This window comes from Condylura cristata, unplaced genomic scaffold, assembly GCF_000260355.1.
Source record: "Condylura cristata isolate star-nosed mole 26May11 unplaced genomic scaffold, ConCri1.0 scaffold00012, whole genome shotgun sequence".
NCBI lineage: Eukaryota > Metazoa > Chordata > Mammalia > Eulipotyphla > Talpidae > Condylura > Condylura cristata.
The window spans coordinates 12969763-12985135 of NW_004567113.1; the positions used below are offsets into that span (position 1 = coordinate 12969763).

The 15373-nt window shown below is 34.7% G+C and overlaps 1 protein-coding gene across 2 annotated transcripts in view; it reads left to right on the top strand.

The window, feature by feature from the left end:
• Nucleotides 1-15373, top strand: part of LIN54 (lin-54 DREAM MuvB core complex component) — a 75639-nt gene that overhangs the window by 6819 nt on the left and 53447 nt on the right. For both annotated transcript variants that reach the window (XM_012724254.1, XM_004681151.2), the window contains exons 2-3: nt 8617-9332; nt 13077-13200. In XM_012724254.1, coding sequence (XP_012579708.1) covers nt 8649-9332; nt 13077-13200 — 808 coding nt within the window. In that variant the 5' untranslated portion in view covers nt 8617-8648. The remainder of the gene's footprint in view (nt 1-8616; nt 9333-13076; nt 13201-15373) is intronic.

The window sequence follows — 15373 nt, forward strand, 5'->3', positions numbered from 1 at the left end:
AGGGAGGGCCCGCCTATGAGAAACTTTTAAAAAACATAAAAGCATAGCGCATTTGCCATTTCTATCTGAAACTATTTTATATTGCATTTAACTCATTCAATTGTTACATTTTGATTTAGACCCTCCACTTATTTCTATGTTGAACTAATAGCTATAACAACCTTCGAACTGGCCTTCCTGCCCCCAGTCTAATGAAATACTGAGCTGAAACTAATCCTCCCAAAGTACAACTGTGATCGTTTTACTCTAGATGTTTGACCCTGATTGAAATAGGCATGATATCTAATCAGAAAATACAGGCTTACGAGGTATGCTGACTCCAGAACCCTGTGATCGTTTCTAGGCTCTGTCAGGATAAGGTCTTTGGTTAATTTCCTGTAATGTCCTATACAAAGTTGGGAAGGAATTAGTATTAATGATAAAAATCATCTGTAAATAAAAAACTTATTAGAACCTTGTAGATTTTAAGATGCAATGTAATGGTAGAGATTAACAGCTAAATTGGAGCAAAATCCTATTTGAAAAGGAGTTTCTTAGTTTGCTAGAGTGTGTTATGATGGTGTGAGTTTATTTGAAGTGCTGTATAGTCTCAGATAATTGTGTAAATTGTTTTACTCAATAGACAAACCAAATGCATCTTTCAAAGCCGAATTTCAATAATGCTAGAGTTTTAGATGACATCTCTTGTATTTGATTAATTTATTCATCCTTCAGTGTTGTATCGAGAAGTTATTATTTGCAAACTCTGTTCTAGGAGAAGCAGTGGTGATGATGACAGGAGTAGGGAGAGATGCCAGACTATACAATGATTCTTTATGATTGTGCTAGATACTGTGATGGAAATACCAGGATAATGTGATAAAATGCCCACGACAGTAGAGATGAGATATTTTAGGTAGATCTTATAAGCGTAATAAAATTGAGATGAAGTTAGAAATTATTAGACTTTTTTTAAGATTTATTTTTATTGATGCATTAAAGAACTGGGCTGTCAGCCAGAGGTACAGGATATGAGAGAGAGTATACCAGAGAGTACGGAGCAGAACAGTTGAATCTACTGAAATACACTGCTGAAGGGAGCAGTGGGCAAGACCGGAAAGATCTGTTGAGCCATGTAGTTTAGCTTCCTGGCTAGGGATAGAACTCATGCCACAGTTGCTGGTAATAGCTTGATAGTGCTGAGACTAACTCCTGCGCCTCCAGGGAGGCCTCATTAGACTTTTTGAAATGAGTGACTCTTTAACTCTCATTAAATTTAAAGTGTTCAGTCACATTTATCTTGAGAGGGAACAGCTCAACATACTTGTATAAGATTTGCAGCTAAGCTTTTAGAACTTTTTCGAAAGCAAAAAATATTGAAGGCATGAAGAACATTGTATGTTCTCTATTCTTTTCCTAACATACCTTGACAGGTAAACTCAAGAGGTGAGGGGAAGGGGAGTTGAGGGGAGGTAAGTACAACTCCTTAGTCCCTTTGGCTTGTGAAGATCTTCTCTTTTCTTTGGAGTGGTCCTCAACCCAGTGAGGATGAGGTTGCATGTGCCAGTGCATAACTTCCATTCTTGAGGGATAAAATTAGAGTGATGATTAACATTAAGTAGATGACCAAATCCTTTCCTGCTGTTCCCACAAATTCTTTTAAGAGTTTCTCTCAACATAGACCACCATGCTCTAGATGTCTGACCCTGACTGAAATAGGGATGATGTCTAATCAGAAAGTACTTACAGGCTTATGAGGTATGCTGACTTTAGAATGCTGGAGACTCACCCTACACAGAAACTGCCCCAACCATCAGGCCTTTTCTTGTTAGTAGATTGAACTTTACTCTTAGTTCAAAAGGCGACTCCTACTCCTGTAACTCCTACTGTTTCATTAGGTCATATCAAAAACCATGTTCTTCCTAGTAACATAGCTTCAAATTATATGAGGCCAGAATTCACAGAAGAAGAGAAATAGACTGGTCCACAATCACATTTGGGAATTTTAAACAATATTCTAAGTAATTGATAGAAGATGAAAAAGTAAGAATATAGGAGATGTGAATAGCACTATCAAACAAGGTGACCTGAATGGCTCTGACAGAATACCACCCTCAGCACCTACAAAATGTACATTCTCTTCAGGTGCACATGCAGTGTTCACCAAGATAGACCATATACTGAGTCATAAAACATGTCTCTAATTTCAAATAATGGAGATGTAGAGACTATTACATTCTCCTACAACAATTGTGGTAAATTAGAAATTAGTAATACTACAGTAGAAAATCCCCACTTATTTGGGAATTAAATAACATTTTTTTTTATTTGTCATGTGTCAAAGGTGAAGCATAAGGATATTAGAAAACATTTGAATTGAATAATAAACACATGCTAAAATTAATAGAATCAAGTAGAGTAGCGTTGTGGGGAATTTTAAATATCATATAAATGTTTATTTTAGAAAAAAAGGGGAAGGTTTAAAATCTAGGTGGTCTCCCTGGTGGCTCAGGGGTTGAAAAAGGCTATCAAGCCGAGTTCAATCCCTAACCTCCAGGGAGGTGTCCCACATAGGGCAGCAGCCCTCTTCTATCTCCACTGTTGCTCCCCTCAGCAGTGTATTTTCATTAAGTCCACCTGTTCTGCTCCCCACTCTGTCTCTGGTGAATCCTTTCCCTCCCCCCCCACCTCAAGTCTGTACCCCAGTTCTTGTATGCATAAATAAATAAATCTTTAAAAAAATAAAATTTATGATCTAAACCAAGTATTTTTTTTTAAGATTTATTTATTTATGCATACAGATAAATAAGGTCAGAGGTGCAGGGTGGTAAGAGGCTCCACCCCAGATAGTGGGGAGTAGAACAGGATGATCAGCGAAGTACACTGCTGAGGGGAGCAGCAGACCGTTCAGAAGAGGTCTGCCGGTCAGGAGAGGTCTGGCACCATGTGAGTCACCTCTGGGACGGGCATTGAACTCACTCTGAAGTGACTTTAGCTTCTTTATCTTCCTAGTGCTGTGCTTTAACCTGCTGCGCCACCAGGGAGGGCCCTAAACCAAGTATTTTTTTTTTAAAAGATTTATTTTATTTATGCATGTAGAACTGGGGTACAGGCCAGAGGTGTGGGTGCAGTGAGTGGATTTACCAGAGACAGAGTGGGGATCAGAAATGGCAGATTGACGAAGTACATTACTGAAAGGAGCAGCTGACAAGACAGGAGAGGTCTGCCACGCCATGTGGGTCACCTCTGGGGCGGGGAATTGAACTCACACCGATAAAGGCCTAGATGACAAATATTTTAGGCCCCACAAGACCTTGTACATCTGTCATTTGTGTGTGTGTTGTATGTATCTAACTGTTTAAAAACGTAAAAGCCTAGTCACAGCTGGAAAGCAATACATATACCATGGGCCTGATTTGGTGTATGGGATGTAGTTTTTTGAACCAGCTTGACCTATATGCTTTCATCTTAAGCTTCTAGAAATTGAACAAACTAAGTCTAAAGTAAGTGGCAAGAATGAGATAAACAGTCAGTAACAGTCAGTAACAGTCAGGTAAATTAAAAAATGCATAAACAGTTGAGAAAATCAACAGAGCCAAAATATTCTTTGAAATGATCAATAAAAATTGATTAATTTCCAGCAGTAGGGGCAGGGAAATGCACTGGACTATGGTAATGGCACACGGGTGATTTGGTGATGGGAAGCCCCCGGGGATTACAGCTGAGATGGAAAAATGCACAAAAATATGTAAAAATAAACTATTTTATTATTTTTTAAAAATTGATAAATTTCCAGCAAGACTGAGCCAAAATTACCAAAATGAGAACTGAAGAAATGACACTTTTATAGATATTAAAAGAAAATGTAATTTTACATTAATAAATTTGGCATCTTAGAGGAAAAACAAATTCTTAGAAGAGCACAAACTATCAAATATCAGAGAGCATTTGAGAAGAAAGCGATAACCTGAAAACTCCTACATCTATTAAAGAAATTGAGTTTATAATCAGAGCCCTTCCCACAAGGAGGTTTATTTCTAGATGGCTTCACTGGTGCATACAGGAAGAAACAGTAACAAGTGTAAGGCAGCTTTTCCTTAGAACTGAAAGAATATTGGTCAAACCATTTAATTAGGCTAGCATTAACCCCAGTCAGCCACTATAAGAAAAATAAAAACTCCAGACCAATATTCCTGATGAAAATAGACAGGAAGAAATGTTTAAGAAAGTCTTAGCAAATAGAATTCAACAATATATACAAAGTACGATACATTATGACTGAGTGGGATTAGTTTCCAAAGTGCAAAGGTGGCCTAGTTAAAAAAAAGCAATTAGTATAATTTGCATATTAAAAAAGAAAAACCATAAGATCCCAGAGTTGTAAGAAAATCATATTGTGACAGAATTAAACATTCATTTATGATTGAAAGAAATAAAACAGCTACACAAACTAGGAATCTCACAAGCTTCCTCAATTTGGTTGAGAAAATTAATGAAAAACCTACAACCAGCAGGTAAGATTGGAAATAAGGAAAATTTTCTGTTCTCACTACTTTTATATCACATTTTACTGGAGCTTCTAGCCAGTTATAGTAAGGTAGAGAAAAAGAACAAAAGACAACAGGTTGGAAAGGAAGAAATACAGACACTGTTTTCAGATAATATCAGTTATCTTTACAGATAATCATAAGAAATCTACATTAAAAAATCCTAGCACTAATAAGATTGTAGAATACATGGGCAAAATTTAAAGAGTCAGTTGTATTTCTAATACTAACCACACACCATTGGAAGATGGGGAAAGAAAATTTACACTGCATCAAAAACATGAAACTCTTAGGGATAATTTAACAAAATATGTGTAAGATCTGTATACTTAAAGTACACAAAGGAGACAGTTCTCCATGGGTCTTTCATTTCTGTACCTCTTCATAAGTGAGAAAATGACAGCCCTTTTAAATGATCTTTCCAGGATGTGTATATAGCATACAGCCTTGAATAGTGGAGATACTGAATCCAGCTGTAGCAAAGGGCAGATCTACTTATTGTCTAGTGTAATAAAGATATCTCCCTCTGGACAAAGGGCAAATATGCTTCAATCTGTAATAAATTATTTAAGTTTAAATTTCTCAGTTGTGATGCAACCCTTCTGCATATCCAGTGTCTGCATATATCTGCCTGTGATACTTGGGAGCATGGAAGAATTGATACCCATGTGATACTTATGTTCATTGCTGTGCTGTGAGTAGTAAGTCCTGCTTCTCTGACTAGAGGTTGTCTGCTAGCACTGGATTGTCTGCTAGTATCCATGAAACAATCTGCCTGTTCTGTTCCCGGCTCTGTCTCTGGTGAATCCTCTTACCCCCTGCAACTCTGGCCTGTACCCCAGTTCTATCCGCGTGAATAAATAAATCTAAAACAATGTTACTTACATTGTTAGGCTTCTGACAGTTCTCCACAGTTATGCCTATGTGGATGGCATTGACATATTTCTGAAAGAGGAAAGATGAGGGCCTGGTGGCAATATGAAAAGATTCTCTGGTATCTAGTAGCAAATGTTCTCACTCAAGTTTTGGGCAAGGGTTGGGGGGACTACTGGGTCAACAATACTTCAGTGTTCTATCTCTTAAATTATTATTTAATATTGAACAGAGAGGTAGCCCACATGGTGCTTTGGTTGTTGTATAGACTCAATTCCATGGCTCTAGCTGAAAGGCAGTGTGGCTGTAACTGCTGAGTCAGGTAGTCCCCAGAGCTGAGAAAATGGTGTCAGACATAAGGGTAGAAAGTTGGGCTCAAGTATGGGTGCTTGAAACTGAAAGTAAGTAAATACATAATTAATTCCTCCCTAAGTCTGAATATTCTTCCTTCTACACTTTGAGTTTAGTGAGTGCTTTAAGGAGATAAATGAAAGGGGATTGGATGAGGTCTGCTCATCCTTGTAAATATGCTGGAGTAACTTCAGGGAAAAGAGGGAGTCAGACTTTTATGAATGGGTTGGATGCTGGCTACCAAGTCATTTTCTGTTTTGTTCCATGGGGAATAGAGTGTTGGGATTCCTGCTGCTAAGGTTGCAGTAGGAAGAGACATTAATATGACATTGTGGGTAGAGTCCTCTGTTGTATACTCTTGTGCTTCTAGTGCTGCAGTTATAATTGGTGTCAATATTTTACATGTCTGCATTGTAAATGCCTATAAGTGCCAGGAGGGATTCTCCTGGTTAGGAAGAGCCACATAGAGAGAGGTACTTTGGAATCCCCAAATAACTTCAGCTGCAAATTATTGTCATTGATGATTTTGTATTACATGTAAATAACTTATTCAACTGAATAAAAAGATAGAACTCAGTGTGTTTTTGAAAGTAGCAAGACCTTAACAGGTACTTTTCAAAAGAAGAGATGCAAACAGGTAATGTATATGTGAAAAGAAGTTTATCATTATTAGTTATGTGGGAATTGCAAATTAAAATCTAATATCCTCAACAAGCTATCATTCACACCCAAAAGAATGGCTAAAATTAAAAAGACTGACAATGCCAATTGTTGGTGAGGCTGTGGAGCAGCTGGAACTCTCATACATTGCTGGTGGGTGTATAAAATGGTTCAGCCAATTTGGGAAATAGTTTGGCAGGTTCATGCAAAATTAAAAATACACTTGACCTTGTGACCTAGCAAGTTCCCTTCTAGGTATTTATTCAAAAGAAATGAAAATATCTATCTATAAAGAACTTGAATGTTTATGGCAGCCTCAAACATGGAACTGAAAACTATTAATATTCAAACTGGAAACAACCTAAATTTCCATCCACAAATGGATAAACAAGTTAGGGTAGATTGGTATAGTGGAATATTACTCAGTGATAAATAGGACAAAGTTACTAGTAAGTTCAAAAATAAAGATGAATTTGCACAAACATCCTGAAAGAAAATGTTCATATTACATATTCCTTAATTTTATGAGTACATAAAATGTGATTTTATTTATGTTGAAGATCTAGAATGCACAAAAAAGCAAAACTAGTGATCTGCTGAGATCACTGGTTATGTAGGGTAAGATTTCTGGGCAAGGTTTTGACTATAAAGGAGTATACTTGTTTCTTTCACTCTGTTTAAAAATTAGTGGTAAAATTTTTAGGCAATATAATTTTGTAATTAAAATTATGATCTAGGGCTCTTCCTGGTGGTGCAGTGGGTTAAAGCACAGCACTAAGAAGCTATCACAGACACTATACCACGAGTTCAATTCCCAGCCGGGAAGGTGTCCCACATGGCGTGGCAGACCTCTCCTGACCTCCCGCAGCTCCCCTTAGCAGTGTATTTCAGTCAGTCCTCCTGTTCTCTCCCTACTCTGTCTCTGGTAAATCCTCTTAACCCCCCACACCTCTGGCCTGTGCCCCTGTTCTGCTTGCATAAATAAATGCTTAGACAAATAAAATTATTGTCTTTAGTATCATAATGCAGTTACTGAGTTTGAGTTCTGGCTGTACTATTTATTCTGTCTCACTTTTATGTCACACTTATATGACTGTGGGAAATTGTTTCCCTGTCTATACAATGATTATAATAATGGTACTGTCTCACAGTTGTGGGATAAGTTAAATTATGTCATCACTGGTAGGTAGAAAGCACTCAATAATGATAAGTAATCTTGGCAGTATTAGTATTTGTCAGTGCTAGCAAGTATAATTTTCTACTCATGTCTGTTACCCTTAATCTCAGAATGGGTATTACGTATTTATATTTTTTAAAAGGGAAGAAAAGAAAGAATTGCTGTTTAGGTTTCTATGGATCTTTGATGTTCTCTGGGCAAGTGAGTTATTGCTAGGTAGTTGGTCATAAATACGATGTCCTGTCTTTAATATGTAAAGATAATAATATGTAAAGATACCCCTTTATTAGAGGTTCTGCATCACCTTTAGCTAAAAGCATAGTTCTGATTTGTTTGGAATCTGCTTTATTATCATTTCCATTTCTTTTTCTCTATGGGGGCTGGCTGTATACCTCTTAAATGGTTTCCTTTTTGACATTTTAAATGGCTGAGGAGGATTTGAGAATCTTCTTAAGAGTAAAGGTTTCTTTGGTATGAACTTTGGATGAAGTAACCCATATAATTTACAGTTGCTGAGATGGATTACTCTGGAAACTCCTGTAACAAATTCACTTGAAATATTTAATAGGTTTTTAAAATGGCATAGTACACTCATATTAGTCCCTAACTTCAGAGATTTGAAATTATTTTCTAATAAACACTAATATTTAAATATTTATTTTTTGTGTGTGAGTCAAAAGTTTTTAGTCTACCGATGGGGAAGAAAATATAAACTGGGAAGGAATAAGATGACCAGATGTGTCCAAGATGAAAAAGATTGAATGAGTAATCTTTGAAAGGAGCTTCCTGTGGCTTAATGTTACCTGAACACAATGTACTTTTAGATTGAGACATGGAGAATGAGAATGTTTGCTCTTAGTTTTGGTCCTATACAACTTTGGGATTCTAAATGAGCATTGGTAATATCCTGTGTTCAGTTATACATCAGTAGAAATGATCGTCATTTGTGTTCTTTTTGAATAATTATTTTCTCCTTTTAAGTCTGCTTTGAAACCTAGTAATTTATTCATTTTTCAACATTTATTACAGCACCTGATCAGCTTTCTAGCAGAAGAACGATCATGGAGGTGGTGCCAGCTGAGGTGAATAGTTTGCTTCCAGAGGAGATAATGGACACTGGTATAACTTTAGTGGATGATGATAGTATTGAGGCTGTTATTGTTTCATCCCCAATTCCCATGGAGACAGAACTGGAAGAAATTGTCAACATAAATTCTACTGGTGACTCTACAACCACGCCCATTTCCACGGAACCAGTCACAGTGTACAGTAACCACACTAACCAAGTTGCAGTGAATACCACAATTACTAAAGCAGATTCTAATACCACAGTGAAACCAGCTTTTCCAAGTGGCCTTCAAAAACTTGGTGCTCAGACTCCTGTGACTATATCAGCCAATCAGATTATTTTAAACAAAGTATCACAGACATCTGACCTTAAACTTGGCAATCAGACCCTTAAACCAGATGGACAGAAGTTAATTTTAACAACTTTGGGCAAGTCTGGTTCACCAATTGTTTTAGCACTACCCCATAGCCAACTACCCCAGGCTCAGAAAGTTACAACTCAGGCCCAGTCAGGAGATGCTAAGTTACCACCGCAGCAAATTAAAGTAGTTACCATTGGAGGGAGGCCAGAGGTGAAACCTGTCATTGGTGTCTCAGCATTGACCCCAGGAAGTCAACTGATTAATACTACAACTCAGCCCTCTGTGTTACAGACCCAACAGTTAAAAACAGTACAGGTAAAAAAAAGGGGGCTTATTAATTTAAAGTGCATGTTAAAAATTAAATGGATTCTCAGTTATGTTTGTAGGGTGATAAAATGCATAGTTATTGAATTCTTTTGAATGTTGCTTTTAGTAATGGTGTGATTTTTGTTAAATTTGATATGTCAAATGCTTTTGAGTATTTTTTTCAGAGAACTTAGAACTTAATTTTAGTTAAATTTCAAATTAGTATATTTGTAGTTGTTTAATCACTTATATATGCATTTTGTTCTTAGTTGTAGTTTAATTACAGAGATGTTCTGCTGGTATAAAGATGCCGGAGAGTTGCTGTTGTATTGTTAAAAAGCCATTTAGACATGATTTTCTCAGTTAACAGATGACCAAAGTCCAGGAAAATTTGCTGCTTTGAGAAACTCTTGGAGCCAGCAGTAGTGCATACTAGCAATTATATGTCTCTTTTCTGGAGTTTTCTGTCTGTTACCATCATTTCATACTTATAAGATGGAAAATGCACTACCATGTGATGGAAGGTAACATAGGCTCAACTGGATTTGAGTCCCCCTGTTGCTACCCTCCCAACATCAGACCTCTGAATAGGTTTTATTTATCTTTGAGTTTTTCGCTTTTGTTGCAAGATGGCTATTTGGTTATAGCGAACTACACAGTAAAAGGTAGTGCTTGTATAGTTCTCTAAACCCTAGAACTCTTCAAAAATCGTATCGATTATTAATATGAATAGAATTCTATGATAGAAGGTTTTGGACCATAATATAGGTGGTTCTCATGCCCAAATAGACCTTTGTAAGTCACCACTACATTTAGAATACATTGATTTACTTAAAACCAGGCAACACAAGCACATTCCTTTTTTGAACATTTCCTCTTAGAAGAAAACTTTTTAGAAAAAAGGCATGAGTTAGAATACTAGAGTAGGTACATAAAAAAATAGGAGCATTTAGACAGCTATCCTCTCTTATCTGACATTAGAAATAATGTTTTGGTTATTATATTGGCAAAGAAGTTAGAAACTTATTTTTCATGGGCTTTTTATTTAAGAGTTTTATAAGATTTCTCAAATGTTGTAATTTGCTCATACCTCTTCTGCCACTATGAATCATTTAGTTCTTTATTGTTATCTCTCACTTGTATCTGACACTTTTACTTTTTTTGATGAAAATCTTTTGAATGAGGTATTCTCTATCTCCATCAATGTTATTCTCAGTTTTTGTTTGTGTGTTTTTTTTTTTTGTTTTTTTTTTTGTGGTCAGCTTTGAAACTTTTTATTAGTCTACCAGTTTAATTGGCTTTGGGACTAAAAATCACAACCACATTCACAGGAAACTGATAATGTAAATCAGAATGTCATTTTGTATGTAAAAGCCTACTGGAGTTTTTTGTTTGTTGTTTTCGTTGTTTTTTGTAAAAGCCTACTGGCTTTTGTATGTAAAAGCCTACTGTTTCAATGACAATTTTACTTATATCCACTACTTTTTTTTACTCTAATCTCTCCTAAATACTGAAATTAAAAAATACTGGAGTCATATTCCTATAACTTCTTTCTGTGTTGTTATTTTCATAAAACCTGATATTGCTGATTTAAAAAAAGACAATTAAAACATATAACAAGAACAAAAGAAACCCCATTTAGAATATTGCTCTATGTGAGCCAGTATTTTAGGCAAGTCAAATCTCCGAAGTAATCTGCAAGACTGAAGCACAGAAAAAAAATCTGCATATTTATAGGGCCTTTTTAGGTATCAGAATATTTAGTTTAGTATTACACAGTGTATATGATTCTCTGTTGTTTCCTAAACAGTCATTAGCATTATCTTAAATTTAGAGTATTGAAACGGTTAGGGTATGGACATCAGGTAAAGGTGGAAGAAGGGAAACTCATCTTGAAAAATGAAGGCAAGAGGTTGACAGTTGAGGCTAGAAGTAGTAACAAAGAGGTATAGTTAACAACTACAATTATATAAACACTTTCCTGTGTTTCTGAGGCATAGAACATAAGAGTAATAACAAGCATTTTGGAATGCCATAACTCCAAACTAGTTCCAAAAGCTATACAACACAGTGTTAAAAGCTATGTGTATGTATTAGTTGGTCACATACTTGACTGTCTTATTTGTAAATTTCCATTTTTGATTCATTTTTGTTAATATGCTGATTGCACATGTTTGTTAAAAATTACCTTTTATGCTTTGTTTTACTTAATAAAATGATTTTATTCTACATAGTATAGAATTTATAATGCAAAATCTTGGTTCCTTAATGGAACTAGAAATCGTTATTTCAAGCAGTGCTTCACTAAAGAAACAACCACAAGGGCAAGTTGAAATCATTCATTTGAATAATTAATATGTTTTTGGTTGTATTACTTGCATATTTTCCCTGATTGTGAAGATTAATTAAAAATAGGGAAATATGTAATATTTCTAAGATAACATGATGACTAAGTGAAAAGATGACATATTCTCACTTGTTTTAGCATTTTAGTCCTGAAAACACAATTGGGAAGTATTTTTCCTGTACTAAGTTGCATCATTTTTTAAAAGGACAATGATTAATTTATTTGAATCTATCAGGGTTTGTTAGCTGGGTAGTTTTTTTTTTTTAACTGGGTATTTTTTAAGACAGTAATGGATTTCCTTGTTTTAAAAAATGTGATTGTATTTCATTTACAATTTTTGTCAGTATTAAGTGCTGAGTGTAAGAAGTAATATATTTCTAAGTAGGAAAAGATGTTAATTTGTAATTTGAGCACAAACCAGATATTTATCAAGTTCTATGATCTAGTATAGCTTTTGGTATATATCTGTCATTCAAGATGGCCATGTTTATTCATTTTGAGTCATAATTTCCAGTAATTAACAGTACATTAGGACTTTAGTTTTCATATTTGCCAAAAGCTAACATTAGTATTCAAGTTAATCGAGAAATTTGTGATTTTTATCAGTTAAACTTCTGCTTTTAACTATTAGAAGAGGCTGTCTTTGCATACATTTATAATTTCTATATGAAAAATTAGTAATACAATCCTCTTTGACTTGTGGAGATTTTAGTGCATGTCCACAGTATGCCAATATATAGCTTATGATTAGCGAAAATCAAAAAAGCTTTCCCTTCAAGGGATTTATAGTCCAGTAAACAGTATTTTTGGTAAATATTTCAGAGCCTTTGTCCCAAACTAGTCTTTCTGTTGCCAAACTTATTTTTGTATCCTAGAGCATTAACTTGTTCAACTCTTAACTTTACCTTCTTGATATATAGATCTACAACTTGAAGGTCTTAATCATAAACTTATCTTTAGTGTATGCTTATATTTTGATTTCATGGGCCAGTGTAATTATTCACTAGTGTCTTCATCACTTATTAACTTACTCTGTTTCACCTTTTTATTGAAAATTTGTTATTTTGAAAAAGTATTACTATTTCAGTGTTTTTAAATTTAAATTTAATAATAAATAAAATTAATATTAAACATTAAACACTTTGTTTTCATCATGCATATATAACAAGGACTAACATAAGAATTTATGGTAAAATGTAAAGGTATATATTGAATTCAATGTGTGATCATATTTAATGTTTTGATGAATGATTCCATTCTAAATGTTTTTAACCTTAGTATTTAAATATATTTTGTTAAATAAGCTCATTTTATGTTTACTTCTGTATATTAATCTTTTGTCTAATTTTGTTTGGATAGGTATTTTAAGGAAACAAATAGTCTTTATAGTTATTTATATATTTCAGATTGCTAAGAAGCCTCGAACACCAACCTCTGGTCCGGTAATCACGAAGCTGATCTTTGCAAAACCAATTAATAGTAAAGCAGTTACAGGACAGACAACTCAAGTATCACCACCAGTCATTGCAGGTTATATTTCTTTATAGTTTACTAAGCTTAATTTACATGCCTTTTAGATTTAAAAAGGCTGCTCTACCACTTTGATGTTTTACTGTAATAAGTATGACAATATTATTATAAACCAAATTAGTTAATAAAAAATGTTACACTTATTAAATGTGTGCTTAAAACAAAATTCCTTTTCTCAAAATCAGTCCATTACTTTAGTTTCCTTATTGGAAATCATTGGTAGAATTTTACCATGAAAGTAAAGAAATATTAAATTCCAATAATACTTGTTAGTATATCTGTAGTATTTGCTTCTTGTCCTATGCTAATAGTTCTGTAGGTATAGTGACATATATATTCGTCTGGTGATCTTATAAGGTAGGTACTAATATTCCCATTTTACCAGTGGGGAAATGGAGGCACGCACTGGGAACTGAACCCATGCAAGGTCTCTAGGTACATGTACTAAGTCTCATAGGTTTAGATTATATTTTCATAGTTACTGTTTGAATTTTTGGCCTTATTTTAATGAGTATGTTTTTATATGTATTTATTTACAGAGTTGTCACATAATAGTGATTACTGAAGTTATAACAGAATTTTAGCTACATTATACCAGCAAATTCTCTGGTGTGGGCCACATTTCCTTTATTATATACTTTGAAATATGAAATGATCACCAGTAACTTATAACACCATAGAAATCTTAACTGATTTCATTTCCTGTGCTGTTGTAGTTTAACCTGCCTTTGTATGCCAATTAGCAGTTCTTTGAAATCTCAGATGCATTAGTCCTTCTACTTTCTCATTAATAATTATCCTCTTTGCTCAAGTTCTTCCTCACATTGTAGTCTGTGACCCCTCTCTTGAAACATCATTGATTCTCTTTATGTCTTAGTTAAGAGTAGCTGTCCTCTAACTCTTTGCCTGACAAGCAACACAACGCATTTAGAGAAAAGTCAGTTATGGCGATTTGTCTTGAATTCAGAGTTCTACTAACACTTGTCGTTCATCAATTAGGAGCTTATTTCTACTTTACCTTGTGTTTACAGCTATGGAAGCATCTCTGGACGGTACTTTTTACCTAACTTTCAAATGCTAATAACCCATTCCTAGAATGTGAACTAGCCATTCCTAGTACATATATATATATATATATATATATATATACACATATACACACACACACACATAGATGTGTATATATACAAACACACACATAATATGTGTATATTTGTATATGCATATATATATGTGGAGAGAGAGAGAGAGACACTACTGTCTTTAATAAAATTACAGGCAGTAGGCAACTTTGAACTCAATGGCAGTGATTCATGGTTTTTCAAGTCTTTGCTGTATGTAGGGAGTCTTCTCCATTGTAACAAGCATGGGAAGATTGTGGTTTGAGTGTAGTGTTGGGTGAGAAGTGTTTTTTTCTTTTGACCCTTACTAGAGATTTATGGTGATTTAGGAGCCTGGTGTCTTCAAAACTGTCAATGGGAGGCAGGTATAACTCCAGAAAAAGATTTCTAATCTTGTTTAAAAGATTAGAAAAAGTTTAGGTTTGGAAGCAATTCAGGAAGGGTTTTAATTGTCTGAAAGTGAGCAAGACTTAGATGTATTAAGAAAAAAGGGTTCACTTGTCCTATGAGAAGTTTTGAGGTAGAGGGGGCTAACCAGGAGGAATGTTTAGTCGTTTCTGTTTCTTGAATGTCCCTTAAATTTTTTTAGTTACTGGGAATGTATGCTAGATAATTGTAATGGTTGCAGAAGTACCTGAATGAATTTTTGCTAATGTCAACTTTTCACCTCTTTCACATCTGACATTAATTTGGACGTCATTGTTTGGTCTTTGAGTCTTATGATAAATATTGATCATTGCTTTACCTTCTAATTATAAACACTTATTAGCCTACCAAAATGCATACATGTAGAAACCTATGAAATTTCACTAGAATTGTTGGCAACAAATTCAGTTTAGATTGATAATTTCTCTTGTTAACTACTACTTCGTAGCCTTTTAAATTCATAGAAGCCATGTTTAACCACCAGAGAAGCTCTCTTGTTGAATTATCTTGTCACAAAGATGCTGTCGTCTTTTTATTGTAGCTAATAATCTTTCAAAGTATCTTTAAATGGTTTTTAATGATTTGTGGATTTTTCATTTAGGATGAATGTCTTTTCTTGCCTTTTA